The following is a 19,630-nucleotide window of genomic DNA, read 5'->3' as shown; positions in this document are numbered from 1 at the left end:
ATACGTTATCTACTCCAATTTATTACAACAATGACACATTTAATCCTTGTGCACTGTTCAAATTTACTACCCTTTTGTTATGTTCGAGATGAAAACATCCACTAAATTGAACTGCTGTAAACAATGCATTTTTTTTTTCAATTTTTTTTTGCATAAATGTGTAAATCAACCTCAGTCCCGATCAAAACTATTAAACGTTTTAAAAATTACAGGATTTTAACTATTTAATTGCCAAGTAAATGACGTATTGTCAATATAAATAGTAATTGTGGACTGGATTTTTTTTTTCCTTTTATCAGTTTATAGTAACAACATTGCCTTTGATGCATTGTTATTTTCTTTTTTCTCCCTAATTTACTGCTGGTGGCTGTTTTAGACCCATTGATTTTCATTATAACCACATTTAATGGTGCATAAATACACAGTCTTTGTTTTATTTACTCCATGTAGTTCTAGGAGCTGAGATGCATATTTAGATTTTCTTAGACACATCAAGGTAAGTGCGTAAAGGTCACTCTCACACTTACATACACACACTTACATCTGCTGTTATACTCTATATAAAATCCAGAAACTACGCTTTTTTTTTTGCACATGCCTACATCTAAAAGGTTAATGGTGCCAACTGATGATCAACAGTAAAAGTGACAAATTTAACCTCTTCTCAGCAGGGAAAACCACTAACAGTCAATAAATAATAATATGGTGTCATGGTTTTGGTGATAAAAAAATGTAATTAAAAAATGTTGGTTATAATGGAAGTCAATGAGGCACCAACAGTAAAAAAAACAATGCATAAAGGCAATGTTGTTTCACATGTCCAAGACTTTGATAAAAGGTTTTTAAAAATCCAGTCCACAATTACTTTTTTAATTGAAAATACGTCATTTTGTGTGCTTTTTTTCACCAAATCATGACATTGTTATGAATTTGGCAATTAAAGTGTTAAAATCCTGTAATTTTCTAAGCAATTTAGTAGTTTTGATCATGACTGAGGTTGATTAAGAGATTTATGTAAAAAAACAAGTTTTATTTGATGCATTTTTACAGCAGTTTCATTTAGTGGATGTGTTCATCCTGAACATAACAATGAGTGGTACATTTGCCTAGAGTGTATTGTTGAGGGTTTTTTTTTTTTTTTTTACAAATTCAAAGCGTTTTCTCAAATATGTGTCAAAATAAAATGACAAAATCACTCTGCCAGCTGATACACAGAAAAAGTTATGGCCAAATTAAGAGTCAAAAACATCTCCAGTAGCACATAAGGGTTAAAATTGCAATAAAAATGTATTTATGTTTAAGTTTTCTATTGTCAGATAATATATTCTGTAATATAAATTCACATGTCAGAGTATATATATCTGTATTTGTGCTTACTGTATATGCTACAGTCGGTAGCTGTGGATATTTAGCTGTTAAATAGACAGTTCTTAACCCATAAATAAACCTCAAGTCCACTTCATTGCACAGTTAAAAAGACAAACTATTAGTAGAAAACTGCTATCAGGAAATAGACTCAATATGTGTGCATGTGGCATAGCAAAGAGGTTATTTAGGTGACCAACCAGCAATGTCTTCCTCTCTATTTAGCTGCAGACGGAGCAGCACGCTGATGCACAGAACTAAAGTGATATTGTTTTTTTCTCACCTCACAAGTAGTCTACTTTACTGAACTGCCACATTTACACAGAAGGGGGCTGTTCAGAGGAGAGCAGCTGGATTCACTGCAATCTTTCTCAGATCAGCGGTGGATGACAAATTAGTTATAGAGGTAGAATCAATGCTGTGCTCTTGCAACCACAGGGGATTCTAGAAAGAAGCACACAGGCTGTGAGAGCTGAGTTATATCAAATGATAACACCTGTTTTCATTTGGAATAAAGCTAGATGGTACATCTTATGGGTTATATGCACATAAAAACTGCCATATTAGGTTTGGAACACATGAGGGCGAGTAAACAATGAACATTTTTTGAATAATCTTGTTACCCCTACACTCAAGGCTGTAAAATGCTTGAACATTGAAGAGAGACCAATGTTTTATTAAGGTAGTGTAGTATTTCTTTTATTTAATATGTAATTTATTTATTTACTAATAATAATTGCATTCATTCAATCATTTCTTTAAGGCTTAGTCCCTTTATTAATCTGGGATTGTCACAGCAGAATGAACCGCCAACTTATTCACCATATGTTTTACACAGCGGATGCCCTTCCTGCTGCAACCCATCTCTGGGAAACATCCATACACACTCTTTCACTACGGACAATTTAGCCTACCCAATTCACAGTCTTTGGACTGTGGGGGAAACCAGAGCACCCAGAGGAAACCCACGCGAGCACGGGGAAAACATGCAAACTCCATACAGAAACGCCAACTGACCCAGCCGAGGCTCGAACCAGCAACCTTCTTGCTGTGAGGCGACAGCACTACCTACTGCGCCACAGCTTCGACCCTTATTAATAAAATGAGCAAAAATATTTAACTATTTGGAGTCATTCAATTTTTAAGTAATGTTACTTTTTAAAACAGAAATAAGATTGAATCTGTAAAATATGTTATTTCTAATCTCATCACATTCAGTTATGGATTACATAAATAGACTAAAATGATTCGTAGAACATTTCTAATTTAAAGCATCCTGTAGTGTGCACTACTGTGTATTATGGCTGGTCAACAGTTATCTAATATTAAACAGTTCAATATAAATATAATTTACCTCACACTATTACACTGCTGACAACTGAACTATTACACTGGAATTAACATTTAGCTTCTAATAAGTTCTGCCTTCTTTAATAGGATTAGTCATCTTGGTTGGTCATTTTATTTTGCCTATTTCTAATTATTAGTATGACTACACTTAGACAACGGCAACATGGCTGCATATGTGAGTCAGGAGATACTTAGAATGAGTATTTCGGCATTAATAAGAAAGTTTACAACAAAACCAACATATGGTTTAATAACGGTGTTTGTGTTTCCAATCATGCTTTAGAAGAAAAACAATAAAACCCCTGCTAAATTTCGCTATCTATAATCCCTATAATAACTCCTGTAGAGTAGTCCCACACTTTTATTAATCTATTACACTTAAATACCTGTCAGAAAAGTATTGTGGCTGGGAATTACCTTATGTTAATGTTATTTTCTTGTGTACAGAGATGGATATGGCAACAGTGTAAATAAACAGTGCAGTTATGAGCGTATTTGCCACATTATATCATTATGATATTGTTGCCTTCTGTGATTCCTGAAAATAAATACCAATAATAACGCAAACTGGAATAACTACAGCAGTCCGCCATCATCAATCTCATATGAAGAGCTTGCGAAGACGTATGATGACGTGTGTGGGTGTTGTAGTGGTGTTCCATTTAGAGGTAGAGGTAAACTTTGAAGCCCTTTCTCTTCACACTTTGTTTCAAGGGCCAAGGGAAAGGGGTAGCGGAAGGGGTAGAAAAATTAGAATTGGGCCCTTACTGGGGCACAATTTTAGGAAAAAAGCGTAAAATGAAGTGTCACGTCTGAAAGGAAAAAGAAAAGTCATATTATTATTGTATGGAAGTTACTAACCCCAAGAATAGTGTGGATTTCTTTCCAACGACTAGCCCACTGTTTCGTCAGCTCTTGAACCTGAAAAAGAAGAGAGACCTCTTTGCTTTATTCCTATAAAAGCAGTACAGATAAATAATAATAATATACAATAATAATATCAAATGAAAATAATGAAATGCTTGTGTAATTGCAAGCATAAGAGCTTCTACATCACTATAATAGGACAGAAACGACAAGTGTTGAGATAAATACAGCTCTCTAAAATCCCTGTTGTGATTCTTGTATATTACATGCAAAACCTAAGAGGAACACTAAAATATATAAAAATAACAATGCTAAACAACAATAAAAACAGCAGTGCAGCTGCTAACCTCCTCTAGAACAAAGGCTTTAATTAGCTCCCTAAATCAGCGGCATCATACTTAAACAGCCCTTGAGCAGTTGATGAATCTTGGAGTGATCTGCTGTTATGCTTAGTTCAACCAACTTTTAATCATCAGAAAAATCTGCTGAAGCAGTCTGAGTATATGCAGAAGAAATGGAGACACTTACTCTGGCTTCATCCTGATGAAGCCTCTCCTCAACACTCGACCCTGAGGGCTGCTCAAATGACGGCATCTGAAAGAAGAAGTACTGAAGCATTTCAGTTATGTGTTCACTCAGAAACAAAAGAAAGGCTATAAATCATAAAAGTAGGCAGGTCTGTGTATATACTCAGGGTGTGAATTACAGGGGGGGTGGGGGGGTCTGACCTCCCTAAATAATGCTTTATCCCCCCTGGAGATCAAAACAAGATGTATGGGGGGTCTGCCCTTTAATAGTTAAGAGTTTGCTCTGATCTGTATCTTAAATTATATTAATAATTAAAATAATAGATAACTTCAATATACATTTGACGACCCCTATAATGGTTAATACCATTGTGAATGCATGTTTGCATCAAAAATTAATTCATCAGTTTGAAACCGGCAAATCTAGAGCACCGACAGGCAGCGTAAGTGTTCACCAAACATGTTTCTTTAAAAAAGGTGTTTGCAGGTGTCTGTAAAACTAGATGCATAGTTTGTATTTTATTCTACACTGGCTCACACATGGAAGTTAAACGGTAAAATAAATAATATGTGCAGTTTTTTATGGCCAGCCATTAATAGGTGGAGGAAAGCAAACCGGTCACCTTTTATTTAATTTCACAAATATCATTGAGAACCACTCGATATCCCCTAAAACACTGAAAACATAACAAGTTTGATTAATAAATTAGATGTAATTTAATTAAATATATAAATTTGGTTCACTGAGGCATGTTACCGAATTTAACCAAAGAATTGGATATAATCCCAGCCCCCCCGAGCGTCAATATATAATTCACACCCTGTATACTGGTATTATGACAGTATGTCAAATACGGACACAAAGTTAAATCATAATAATAATAATGCATTTTATTTGTAATCCGCTTTTCATAAACCCAAAGCACTATAATAGAAGTTACCAAACACATTTTACCAAAGTAAAAAAATACAAAATACAAAAACAGTACAAAACAAACATCAATTTTAAAAAAGCTTAAACAAATGTGTCTTAATCAACTTTTCAGTGATCCAAAGTTAGTGCGTTTCAGATATTAAGAGGAAGACCATTCCATAGTTTGGGGGCTTTGAATGAGAGAATTTGAATAATATGACATCACACTTTTTGTACCACTACATCTTACAATACATATATAAATAAATAAAAAATTTAAATATATTTAAGTAATCCATTATTCATTGGAATGCTATTTATTGTAATTTCCCTTGAAAAACTTGTTACTGCATAATTCTGGAAACGTCTGGTACTAAAAAAGGGCATCCAGACATTCTGTCATTACAAAAACTGATAAAACAGCTTTGTCTTTACTACAGCAGAAATACTAAAATATTTTTAGCTGATCTTTGTTTTATTCTGATGTTTTCTACATACCAGCCCTTCTCAAGGAAAAATGCATTGCTCAAATACTTCTTTCATCACACAGGAGACTTAGACGTGTCATTTAAAGGCCTCATACTGAAATCCCTTTCTTTGATGACTGTCAACCAAATCAAATCTCTGCTTACTTTTAGCCAATATTTAGGTCTCTTTTTTTTGGAACCCGAAGAGACATAGTAAAAATACTTCATATCCTGAATCCTCAAGAGAAATATAAGAGGCTACAAACTCAATGTCCATCTCACAGCTGTCTAAAAGAAACAATGATATTAAAGAGATCTCATTTGTGGTCTTTTTATTTTTACAAGGCAATCCTCCCATGCACATGATGATAATATGCAAATTGAAATTCAGGCCATGATGTCTAAGAAGGATAAGTCACCTGATTTCCCGCAGACAGCAGAGCTTTCAGACGGGCAATCTCAGCTCGCAGATCTCTAATAATCTTTACATTACTGTCTTCATTCACGGTGGGCTTGTTTAAAATGTTCTTGGCCCGGCTAGCATAACGAAGTGTGTTCAGAGTTTCACTGTAGTTCACATCAGCAGGTGAGATGGCTAAAATGACATAACAAGAAAAGGAATGAATAGTTAATAAGTAATAAAGATGATGGAATTCAATTCACCTTTAGCGCATGTCTTTGGACTGTGGGGGAAACCAGAGCACCAGGAGAACCCCCACGCCAACAGGGGGAGAACATGCAAACTCCACACAGAAATGCCAACTGTCCCAGTCGGGACTCAAAAAAGTGACCTTCTTGCTGTGAGGCAACAGTGCTAACGTTAAGCCACGTGTTGCCCTGAAATAATCTTACAAGATAATATTAATAAAAAAAAAACACATTTCAGTTTACATTTTGTGCCTTTTTTGCACTTCACCAGCCTGAACATTCTGCCCGTTATCTTATGTTTTATGGAGAAAAAGAAATCCTGTGTAAAAGACATTGAAATGTGTGACCTCTGACATACTGGCTATCATGATGGTTTTGGAGTTCCCACCAAGACTGTCCTTTAGAAGCCAGGTAAGCACAGAGTCTCGATATGGAACAAAGTGTTGCTTTCTTTTTATTCCACCACCGTCAGACAGATCAGCTGAAACAACAGAAATGACAAAGAACATCCACTAAACATCCTCATAATAGGGCTGGCCAATTAATCGCAACATAGGCTCATTCTGAAAATGTCCCCTATATACATTTCTGGAGATTGCGAATTATGTAGCCAGAAGTATCTATAGCTGCATTTCGTCTTTAAAACGAACGCTACTGGGCAGTATGACGCTGTTCTTTTTTGAGCAAACAGCTAACCGCCTACCTCCATATGGACAGCCTTCTTGCTGTTAACAGTTTGTTAAGTAGCTCGCCATGTACATAAGATGCAGAGGGGCCACAATGACAAGGTTCCAGTCTGAAGAATGGTTCCAGAAGTGGGTAAGACAAAAACAGAAGCCAAAAAATAAAATAAACAAGTAAATTACAGGGATTCACAATCACAACACTATTGGTTGGGTTTAGGAAAGGAGGAGGGTGAGTCAGTCGACAGCGGCCTCTGGTGGATTTGCGTGAGAACAGCAGGCACAAATTGCACTCACAAAAGAAATTTGAGGTACACAGCGGCCTCTGGGAGATTTGCGAAAACAAAAACTGCAAAAAAACGTAGCTCCTGGGACTTATTTGGCACTCTCCAGAAATGTATATAGTGGTACGTTTTCAGAATGAGCATGAGTTGATTCATCGAATTGAAATCACAAACGAAATGTAAAAAAAAAAACAAGGAAATCCAAAAGCAGTTGCTGAATAAACAGAAGATTTAACTGCTTTAGTTGATTGAGAGCCATTAATCAAAGACACAACTATAAAATCATCTCACAGAACAATTTACAGTATTTGAAATACTCGACTGAAGTTATGATATGAGTTTGGAGTAAAACCATGTTAATATATGTGGGAGAAATTTTCACTACACAGGAAGGAAGTTCTTTAAGAAGCTAAGCAAACATCTGTCATTATCGCAGAATGATTATTTAAATGTCATTAGCGACCGAATTTGATTTTTGTGTAGCTTAATATATATTAGATATTTATCTAAATATAAAAGCTGTTGGCTTACCTAAAGTGGAGATGACGATGCCCAGAGTAACTAAAGATCTGTTGATGTTGGCACCCTCCTTCAACCTGATGCCAGTAGTCTGTGTGGCATCAGCTCTTTCACTTCCCGCCAGGTCGACCAAGTGTACTTTACTCACCGTCTCACTTGGTAACTCTCCATCAAACATGGCCTGTAAGAATATATGTAGGTATAAATAATAGGGTCAGATACGTCTCATTCAAAAAACAGAAGTCCTTTGCTTAATGCTACATGACATTTACCCTAAAGTTAATGAATTGATTATGAATTAATAAGAAGAGAAGCATTTACCAAATTATAAACAGCATATCGTGTGTAAGAAAAGTTGTCTCATGACAGAAAAATATATATAATTTAAAAGATACAAACAATTTAAAAAGTCTGTTTGCAGCATACTATATTTTCTGTTATGGATAAACTGAAAGCTTAATAAGCATAATTTGTACCATATTTTGTAATATACAAATGTTAAAATTGCTTCAAAAGGGCTATAGTTCTAATCTGTGTTGATGGCGACCAACTAGTGGCCAATAAGTGCCAGTCAGTGTCACAGCCAGTAACTCACTGATAAGAATTTGTACCCTGGCGTACACATTAAGTGTATAAGAGATTAAACAAGATATAATATAAATATTTTTCTAAATATAAATATGAAATAACTTTAACATAGTGTATTAACCAACATCCAGACCCAGTTCCAAACATCCAAAAATTCATTAAGTGTGTCACAAAAAAGAAAAAGAGCCCTTTTAAACTGAATCCTTCAAATAAAAATCAGCCAACAGTCCTTCACTGACAAATAAGAAGTGGGAGAATCTTGAAGTCTTTTGAAGTTTCATTACAAGCTGTTCATAAATTGGGAATAAAAAACCTAATACACATAAATTCTAACATTTTATACAATTTAAATAAAAAATCGTACATCAAGTAAGTTAAATAGATGCCATGAAAAATTGATAAGCTATAATGCTGCCTACTTCTTTCAATATAGTACCTATTGTGTAACAAAAAGTCAACCTATTTCAAATATAGCCGCTGTTATACACACTAACTAGACTCAAAGGTCACTCCAGAATTGTGCAATACAACCCATGCATTATAAAATCCTAATGACATCCGTGTATCATTACCCAGACACAGAAAACAGAGAAAGCGTACTGGCTAACACAAACAGGGAGAGGATAACTTCAAGCTGTGATCTGCACAAATGTACAAACAGAGAGGCAGATGGCATTCAGTGGAGGGTAAATGGACTTGCGACCTTGATAAAGCGAATGGTGAAGATGGCGTGGGATCGGCTGCTGACATGGTTCATGGCTGTGTTGGCAGTGGCACGTCTCTTGTTGCCCTCCTGCATCAGCTGAGCAACCCCAGTATAGCTTTGAACCTGGTGTCTGGAAAGGGCTGGACAACATATATTTTGCAGATAAACAACAGACTTGCAACGTTGTTAAATTAATTTAAACAAGCTGTCGATTTTGAGATGTAAGGTGTTGTTTTTATACTCATATTTACCATCCACATAAGGTCCATCTTTAGGATGTTCCCTCACTCTCAGCTCACAGCCTTGTGTTTCTGTGCTGGGAAGAAGGTCTCGAACCCGCTCATTGTAGATTTCAAAGTAGCTGGAGGCACAAAGCATCAAAGGCAAGAATAAAGAAATGACAGTTTGCTCCTGAGTCCTGAAACCTGTTTATCTCATACAGGACAGCAACAAGATCTTATTTTAAGACTACGATTACACAACAACAATGTAGCAAGAAAAGTTTTCCTTTTGCGTTTTAAAAAAAGTTTCATGTTTACACAACAACATTTTTAAAACCATACACATCTGAAAAAAATGCTCAATTACATGTAGCAAATTAAGCTTATATAAAATTGTATTTTAATAATTAATAATAAAAAGTTATTATTTAATTACGAATATTTAGACTAACCTTACAGGTAACTGCAGCAGAATAAAAATTACAATCAACTGATCTGGAGTGCGTTTCCCAAACAATGACGTAACTCATGATTGAACTACCATAGTACGATCGAGAAAAAAACAATGTAGTGATGAGTGTTGCCCAAAACCGTAGTTGCTTTGTCGCAGATCCATCATTTGAACCACGTTAGTTATAATGTAAAACATCTATGACACTCTAAACAGGGAGAAACAATTTCTTAAGAGAAAAACCCCATAATTGTTGTGCAAATTATATTTCAAGAGTTCACACTTAGCTGATAATTATTATAAGCTACTTTGGCATGCTGTCCTGGGAGAGAGCCCTGAGCTCATAAGATCCTAGAGCCCGGGGCTCCCTCCTGTTTCAAGGCGAGAGGGGAGTTTGAGCTGCAGTAACTAATAAACAGATAGTGATTGCTCTTAAAAGATAACTACTTACTAGCAGCATGTCTATGGTGATGACTTGGATTAGTCAATTAACTTAAGTTGCATGTTTTTGGACGGTGGGAGGAAACCAGGGAACCCGGGGGAACCCACGTGAGCATGGGGAGAAAGTGCAAACTCTGCACAGAAATGTCTGCTGGTTTGGTAAAGCACTGGCTAAGCACTAGGCCACCGCGTCACCCATCTAGGAAGGAGGAGGAGTAGGGGGTGGAAGGGGGGATTCTTCAAAACGAAGATAACGGTGGTACATAACCCAGGGTATTTATAGTAGCTTAGGAGTCATCTGATTGGTGCATTGAGAATTGGATAATGCGGATCCAGCCGCTAGCAATCATAAGAAAGTGATCCTCTTGAAAGTAGTTTATAAATAAACTTCACTTAGAATTTCTATCAAATTCAGCTTTTTTTTAATAATAGGTCACCTACAGTATAGCTTTCGTCATGAGCCATGGCTGCATTCAAAATGGCATAAATGATTTCAAAGTGCACTATGAAGATCGCTCAAACTGAACTGTAAAAAATATTTTGTAAGCAAATTACAAGATAGAGAGATGACTTTAATGTTTTGTTTTTTTTTTAATCCTGAGTTTAAATGTTGGAACGTTCGAAAGGAATGGGACAAAGGCAGATAACTGGGAATAGAACACAGCCAGGAACTATGCTTCTACAGCTCTAGAGGTGTAGTAGCAAATGTACAAGTTTGCAACGCAGATTGTGAATGTACATTGGAACGATGGATTCTGGAAATGCCAAATCTACAAACTATGCTTGTAACGACGTAACTTGTGACCTTAGTTTGATAAAGGTGGTTTTTGGAAATGCACCCCTGCTCGTCTGTGAGCGGACCCTACAATTGTCTATTCATTTAAAGACCAAATAACATTTCTGGCCAGGAAAAATAATCTAATCTCTACTGAGTTAAACTAATACAGCAGTCAGCTTAGCATGTAGTGTTAGCATGTTGCGTTATCTATATGCTAAAGTAACGCCCGGCTAGTATTGTTGCTGTCACCTTGACAATAGTAAACAGTACCAGTACACTAGTGTGTATATAAGTATATAAATAAATTTGCTGTGTGTGTCCAAAATGCATCTGTGCTGTTGGTTGTAATGTAATGTAAATCCTCACTTGTGTAACAGCAACCGTACCACATTCCGCCATTGTTGTGTGTGTTTTTGTTTGTGCTTTAATCCACACATCTCCTTCAACTTGTGCCAAGCATGACAACATTGTTTTCAAAGACTCTCATTTTCGGGTGTTTACATGGACACGACAATGCTGGCATTTTTCAAAAACTTCATGTAAGTGGTGCAGTGGTGGAAAGAGTACTGAAAAATCATACTTAAGTAAAAGTACCACTACTTGCCTAAAAATGTAGTGCAAGTAGAGTAAAAGTATCAGCTGTAAATATTACTTAACGTATAAGTAAAAAGTAGGCCTTTTAAAAGTACTCAAGAGTAGGAGTATTACGCTAAATGCATGAGTATAAAGCTAATGCATTTACATGTATTTGTGGATGTTTGTAAACGTAACATTCTGTAGTGCATTTAGTTATTGCTCAGCAGGCACACAACATCATAAGACATTAATATTAGGTTAGGTTGTGACATTAGGTGACCAAAATTCAATGTCTAGCCAGCATCTAGAGACAACATTATTTTGATCTCCAATAACAACGTCAAATGACATTGATATTTGGTTAAAATAGATTGTGTTTAGATTGTGTTAGAAAGTGACCAAAATCCAAAAATGCAACGTCCCCACAACATTAGGGTACAACGTCAATCTGGCATCATGTTGACTTCTTGTGCCTGCTGGGTGTTTAAAGTCATTTAAAGTCAACGGTCTCCGGGTCAATGCGTGTAAAGATTCTGGACATCTTCTTGGACACTTTTAATGCTTTTAAACAGTTTGTTGCTATTATAAATCGCCCAGGTAGTTCTGTTGTGAGGTAGTTCATTATGATGTGATTTACCTTCTATGTGCGATTTGATTGCACAGAAATCACAGGACTGATTTTTCTAATCCCATAGACAAGAAAAAATAAAGTAGTAACTGCAGGTTGAAGGAAATTAGTGGAGTAAAAGTACAAATACTGCAGTAAAAATTACTTAAGGGAAAGTAAAAGTACACATTTTTAAAGCTACTTAGTAAATTACAATTTCTAAGAAAAACTACTCAGTTACAGTAATTTGAGAACTTGTAATTTGTTATTTTACACCCCTGTGTAAATGCATTGTGTAAATGGCCCCTGAGATATAACTGAATAAAATTGTTGCCACCACATAAACTGTTTCTAGCTTAAACCCACTAATGATGTTGGTTTTAAATCATTCATATTATGCCAATTTCACTAAATACCTCTGGTTTAGTTTAAATAGTGGTTTAACAGCTTATTTGCAAGATTATTAAATTCCCTTTGTTTTGACTAAATCATTCGTGAAGCAACTGCCTGAAAAACTCAAATCAATTATCTTCTGCTGTTTAAATCTCTCTGTGTCTGTGCGTGAATAACATTATCAAAAACTCTAGCGTGATCCAACATGGCGACTTGACAGCAATTAGAAGCCACACATTTTCCCCTGAATTTGAATATGCAGACGTATATCACAACAGAGTTTATTACAGCAATTGTGTGTGAGGGTGGAAAAGTCCCACCAATCAGAAAGAAATAAAAATCCCCCAAGATGATAAACCTATTTCTGGCTGTCTGCAGAAATGTGAATGATTAAACAGGCTTGTGAAATGAAAGACAGATTGGTCCCTCTTCATCTCCTAATGAAGCTGAAGAGAGAGAAAGAGACAGCATCAGTTTGAGCTCAGTACAAACCAACAGTGAACTAATTAAAACGTGTCAGTCTGAAATCTTGAATGCCTCTACTGTTAGAAATGTCCCTTGTGAATGAGCACTGTTTAAAAGAGGGAATCCGGGTAGTTAAATCATACAAAAACCTCTTACAGGAATTTCAAAACACAGTCATAGGCAGAAGTCATTTAGAGAGCTCAAAGGTAAAGAATCTATCAGTCTTTTATCCACAGATGAGGATAGGCGTCAATCAGGCACATGTCTAAACTATTGGGGCTTTAGTGACCGATAGTGTTTATCCAGATTTAGTCCTGAATGTTTCATTAAAAGCACTGGGGCATCTGTTTGTCTGACTTTTTTTTCTCTGCAGTAATGCTAATTGCAGTGGAAACTGATTTAATATGCAATAACCGTTTTTTAAGACCCCATTTATACTGCAAGCAATGTGTGATTTGACAGCTTCATTTATTGCAGTAAGAGCAAAAGATCTCAGAGGTCTGCACAGGCAAAAGGCCTGCAATGAAATGTGGAATTAAAAATGTCCATCCACTTAAAGAAGCAATAGAACAGATTGGGTAATGCTTTAAAATAAGGGTTCCTTTTTAACATTAAATAATTTTTAGTTAACATTAAATAATGTTAGTCAACATCAACTAATGATGAAAAAAATAATAATAAAATTTTCAATATAATTTCTTGTTCATGATCAGAATCAGAATCAGTTTTATTGCCAAGTGAGCTTCACACACACAAGGAATTTGTTTTGGTACAGAAGCTTCCAGTGTACATAAAGTGACAACACAAAATAAATATGACAAAAAGACCGATAAACATTAAACAGAGAGGCAGTTAGTCAAAAAGATCTTAATGTTGAGTTGTATGTACAGATTTGTTATAAATATACAGGTTATAAAGTGCTGTGTACAAATGCAAATGGAGAAAGTATTACATTGTATATTGCTGTGCTGTGTACAAGTGCTATACGAGCAGGTTTATTGCACAGTAGGGGAATGTTTTAATTGTTCATGAGGTAGAAGGTTGCTGTTTCGAGCCTCGGCTGGGTCAGTAGGCATTCTGTGTGGAGTTTGCATGTTTTCCCTGTGTTCCTCCAGGTGCTCTAGTTTCCCCCACAGTCCAATACATACAGTATGGGTGAATTGAATAAACTAATGTCGATTTCAGACCGCCAAATTTTTGCCCCGATTTTGACTCGCCGACAGGTTTGAGAAATCTGAATGCTCTAAATGACAAATGCCTGAAATCACAGACAAATTGGTGCTTGTTTCACATGAGTGACAATCACACAGTGTGAACTATCAAAGTTCACACTGTGAGCAGTGTGAGCGATCAGAGAGGAATCGCCGATGCGTCACCGACATCTGTGAGATATTTGGCGTGCTAATAGAGTTCTGATTGAAAATAACATCGGTGATTACCTACAGCCAATGAGAGAGCAGCATCCACTAGCGTGGGTATCTGCAGGTCAGGGGGAGGTTGGGGGAGAATTAAAAGTGCTCATTTTCAGTTTATTGGACCCAAGAAATGGAGGAAAAACAAGTGGAAATTTAACAAAGCAACGACAAAACGCTACCCCAGATACTCATGCAGTGTAAAACATCTGTGACATGACTACTTTGAAAATCATGCAGTCTAATCTCGGCATAAATTGGCCTTAGTGTATGAGTGTGTGCATATGAGAGTGTATGGGTGTTTCCCAGTACTAGGTTGCAGCTAGAAGGGCATGTGCTAGTGTAAAATATTTATTGCTGAATAAGTTGGCAGTTTATTCAGCTGTGGTGATCCCTGATGAATAGAGGGACTTGCTGAAGGAAAATTAACCAATGAATGAGAACTCTGAATTTCTGCAACAGACCTACACTTCTGGTCAGTTTGGTTCAAGTAACATTGTATTCATTCATTTTTAAATGGTTAATTTTTTATAATTTATTCATAAGCAAAGAAAAGTAACAGTATTTTTACAATATTACAATAGTATTTGTAATTTATCAAATTCAGAATTTCTATTTGAAATAAATGTTGCTCTTTTTAAACTTTCCATTATTACATTAGCTATGTTTTCCATCCGAAAATGCGAATTAAATTTATCCACATAACTGGAAGTTGCATATAAGACATGCGAATCTAGCAGCGTTTCCCATCCAAGTTGTCAAAGAGAACAAATCATCACTTCCTGATTAACTGGCACCAAATATAACAGTAAAAATGGAATTTTGCTACAGTAGGAGAAACTGCGTGAATCTTTTCCTTATTTAATACATTTCTTGCACCTCAGAAGACCAGTATGCCAAAACACGAACGCGTTGGTAGTGTTTGAAGGTATCAGAAGACATGGTGCGCATACTGGAATTTGTTTTTAGTAAAGCGTTTTTCCATTGTAGTTTATGTACATCTTTTCTTATTGAATAAAAAGTTATCCTACTCCTACATTTTTTTATGCGCATTTTCAAAAATTATGCACATCTTGGCGTTTCCATCAACCGTTTTTTAATGCGCATATCCAAAATACGCATAAATAGGTGAATGGAAACATAGCTATTGCCTTCAAGAAAAATCACCGCTAAAAAATATCAAGCTGTTTTCTGGAGCATTGCTTATGTTCTCCGTATAACACGTATAACTAAAGTAATGGTGGCTGAAAGTTCTGTTAAAAAATAACTTTAATTAAATTACATCAATAACATTACAGAATATTCTATTTACATGTTTGTTTGTTTGCTGCACTTCAGCCTTGAAAGCATAGGCATAAGAGACTTGTTCTGTGTATAATTAATAGCCAGATAGCAGTATATCTCTGCTATCTAAAATAACATCTAATAGCCCTGATATCACAGTCTGCCTCTCATCTCGCATCTAATCTACCGTATGGGCTGTTATCAAGAAGCCACTAGGATAACTGCTTGAGGTGGTAGCAGACGGAGGCTGAACGCTCCACTGACCTTACTGATCATCTGCTCGTAATTAGAGTCCTGCTATCTTACAATGCCCATAAGAAAAGACAAGCTGCCAGAAAGGACGCCTCATTTACACACTGCAATCTGTCTGTCCTTTTCCCTGGGATTTGACAGGATCATCAACCTACAATAAAACCGTCAAGGAGCAGATGATAGGAGAAGCCATTGACAACTGCGGCCATAAATGCGGTTCTCTTGACACGTCTGAATTACTCATGTTACTCACTCCTCTGGTGATCTACCCATGGTTACACTAGTAACTAGACATATTGTGCTCATACCTGACCTCCATGTGAAATGATGCCTTGTCTTTTTGTAACACTCCATCGATGTGGTGGAACAGTCCCTCACAGATCCGTGGAATCAGTCCATAATCACCCTGAAAGAGGGGAAATAGAAAATGCAGCTTGTTTAGTGGATAATGTAGCATGGTGGTTAATGTCTTGAGTGAAAGATTACAGCTTCAAGTCCCACAAGGATAACCCAAGTATTATTATCATTAATATAAAGATGTTATGAAGTCTTTATCCCTGCAATGCTGTTTTGGATCTTATTAACTTTCATTGCAGTTAAAAAAATGAAAATGTTTTTTCAAACAACTTGTTTGAGCTTTAATAGTAAGAAGAAATTAATAAAGCTGGGGAACAACATGATAAAAAACACTATTACATCATGTGAAATAATATAAAATAATATTAATGAATACAAAATTAAATAAAACTCAATAACAGCAATGTAATCAAATAAAACAGCATAAATAAAAGCACACAAAATGACAAAATAACAATAAAATAATAAAACAAATTAGTTTTCATTTAAACTAATTCATATAAACTAATGGTTATAAAAATAAAAATGGTTATAAAGTAATAAAATAAAACTAATAGTCTGCTATATGTATAGCAATATAAGCACAATTTCACCAAATAGTTTGAATAGCTTTATTTGAGTTTATTAATTTAGATCAGAGATGTCCAAAGTAGGGTCCGTGGGCCAAATTTTTGGGGCTGCCTTTGACAGAGATTGTCTTTTTAAATTTAAAGTAATCTTTTGTTTATTTGTTTATTGCTAAGCTACTAAAAAAAGCCAACTGAAAATAAATGATTCAATTAAATGTTGTAAATGAATCAGACGTTTTAAAGTGTAAATACTGTCACTTGACAGATAGAGGACAATTCACAATATATCTGTGAGCATTTAATTAAGGTACTGTAAGGCAGGAGCAGCTCTACTAGTGTTTTCAGCATTGAACCCCATTGTGTTATGAATGGGATTTTAAAGTTTTTACTGTAATAAGTTCATTAAAAAATGATTACCAAATAATATTATACTATATAATATCACCAAAATTACCCATGGCAAATTTAATATATAAGGTTTGCTATAAATTAGGCCCAGAGCCCTCAATCAACTTAGGTTTTTTGGTCCTTTATAGGAATATTTTTGGGCACCCATGATTTAGATAAATGAGGATTAAATTTGATTGATTGGGATATATACAGTTAAAGTCAAAATTATTAGCCCGCTTTGATTTTTTTTTCTTTTGAAATATTTCCCAAATGATGTTAACAGAGCAAGGACATTTTCACAGTATGTCTGATAATATTTTTTCTTCTGAAGACAGTCTTATTTGTTTTATTTCGGCAAGAATAAAAGCAGTTTTTAATTTTTAAATCCCATTTTAGGTCAAAATGATTAATAATAATACAATACAATAAAATATACAATAACTTGCCTAATTACCCTAATCTGCCTAGTTAACCTAATTAACCTAGTTAAGCCTTTAAATGTCACTTTTAGCTGTATAGAAGTGTCTTGAAAAATTATCTAGTCAAATATTATTTACTGTCATCATGGCAAAGCTAAAATAAATCAGTTTATTAGAAATGAGTTATTACAACTATTATGTTTAGAAATGTGCTGAAAAAAATATTTTCTCCGTTAAACAGAAATTGGAGGAAAAAATAAACAGAGGGCTAATAATTCTGACTTCAACTGCATGTGTATGGCATATCATATGTTTAGATAATGCATATAAAAAGGATGAATAGCATGAATAGATTTTTAAAAAGTATGCATGTAGTTTCCCAAGATGATTTTGCCCTTGACTATTTCTTTACTCTGCAGTTTGAAATAATCAGAACTCCATTAAAGTGTCCACATTATTTTCCCCTCTGATCTGCAATGGCAGCTCTTAATTACTACCCAGGACAAGGGATATCAGACAGAATGGAATGATTATCATCAGGACAAATCTGAAAGAGCCTCTCGGATGACAGACCACTACTGACTATAATTATGTGTTCTTCATATGCTGCCCTCGTCAAATATCCTGATTACTCTGGAGAAGCACACAGTGAAATAGTAGATCTGAAGTGACCAGGGTTGAGAACCGCTCTGTGCATCTGAAGAGTGGGAGTGCATTTCCAGCTGTGATTTTGAAATTACACTTGGGATTGAGACAGCAATGAGGTGGGATACTAACCGGGTTGCCCATCATGGTGTAGGTTTTTCCTGAGCCTGTTTGGCCATAAGCAAAGACACAGGCATTGTAACCCTCAAAAGCTGCTTGTAGGACATCAGTGCCAAGATCCTTGAATATCTAAAATGATGAGATAAAAAGTGACTTTCTATAATACTTACATTTGAAATCTTTATCTGCTGCTTGACAAGCTTTTACTGGTGATTATGTTCAAAGGTTGTGCAATAGTTCAGCTAGCGCACACACAGTCGCAGATAAACCAAATCAGCAAAATGAGGCACTTATATACTTGAGACAACTTAAATCTGATGACAATGAGAAAACAACAATTAAATTACTTGAACAGCCTGTTCAGCGTTGGAACAGTTGTGTTATTATTATTACAGAGCACATGACAATTGCCGTGGAGTTTGTACCTTTTCCTGGGTCACAAAGTTTAGACTTGTGCTGTTCATGGAATCATAAGAGAAATCATATGAAAAAGACTTCACTCTTTCTCCAGATAATTCTCCATTCATGCAGCTGAAGTTTTCCTAACAAACAAACAAACAAAAAAAAAACACTTATACAACTGACTGGAAACAAGCATTATTAAAGGGTCATTTTCCACTATTGAAATTATTTTATTTCATGAATAAATGCAGTTTGATTTTGTTTTCAGTTTAATCTGTCAATTATCACACTATAGACCATTTTGAGGGGTGTAAACAAAAACAATGGCCCCAACATATTTCCTGGTTACATTTTTAATTTCTATGGCTTCTGGGAATCCATAACAGCCCAATATTAATAAATTATGTTATATATAGTTTGATAACAATATTGAAATGGTCTATAGATATTTAGACAAACTATCTAGAACTGAAACACACACCTTTGTGCTAAGGACAGATGTTTTTTGTCCATCCACTTGTATAATGACTTTGGCTGAGAGGTCCTTCTCCCTAGACAATATGAACATTTTCAGAAGACAAATTATTAAATCTGATTGGAAACCACGTAGCAGACAATATCTTTAACCACTTCATATTTTACATTATCTATGTAGCGTGTTCATTTTTGAGCTGTCGGACTAACCTTTGGCTCAGCGGACGGACCCGCACGGCTACGCGCACAGACGCCATGGGTCATCGATGACAGGACGCTTCACCTGCAGCTAGTCTAAATACTACAATGTATTGTACTGTATTTTATAATTCCAGCGTAATGGCTTCCATAAACAGCTGTAAATGCTGACAGCCAAAGCAGTCGTTGCTCCATAATGTCTTTTATTAAATCATATCTCTACTTCACCACGTGTCTTCAACAAGTGAGTATAACAGCT

General features: G+C 35.6%; 1 protein-coding gene across 1 annotated transcript in view; it reads right to left on the bottom strand.

The window, feature by feature from the left end:
* kif16bb (kinesin family member 16Bb) overlaps positions 1-19,630 on the bottom strand; it is a 65,629-nt gene extending 45,999 nt beyond the window's left edge. Inside the window, exons 1-12 of the mRNA XM_056471430.1 lie at positions 19,384-19,630; positions 19,181-19,250; positions 18,723-18,839; positions 18,310-18,426; positions 16,106-16,203; positions 9,169-9,278; positions 8,915-9,057; positions 7,636-7,804; positions 6,496-6,618; positions 5,909-6,084; positions 4,111-4,176; positions 3,577-3,636 (exon numbers count right to left, since the gene is read on the bottom strand). Coding sequence (XP_056327405.1) covers positions 3,577-3,636; positions 4,111-4,176; positions 5,909-6,084; positions 6,496-6,618; positions 7,636-7,804; positions 8,915-9,057; positions 9,169-9,278; positions 16,106-16,203; positions 18,310-18,426; positions 18,723-18,839; positions 19,181-19,250; positions 19,384-19,430 — 1,296 coding nt within the window. The 5' untranslated portion in view covers positions 19,431-19,630. The remainder of the gene's footprint in view (positions 1-3,576; positions 3,637-4,110; positions 4,177-5,908; positions 6,085-6,495; positions 6,619-7,635; positions 7,805-8,914; positions 9,058-9,168; positions 9,279-16,105; positions 16,204-18,309; positions 18,427-18,722; positions 18,840-19,180; positions 19,251-19,383) is intronic.

Source organism: Danio aesculapii, chromosome 13 (assembly GCF_903798145.1).
Source record: "Danio aesculapii chromosome 13, fDanAes4.1, whole genome shotgun sequence".
NCBI classification, from domain to species: domain Eukaryota; kingdom Metazoa; phylum Chordata; class Actinopteri; order Cypriniformes; family Danionidae; genus Danio; species Danio aesculapii.
Note: the sequence above shows the minus strand (reverse complement) of the source record. Positions and strands in the feature narration are given on the sequence as shown.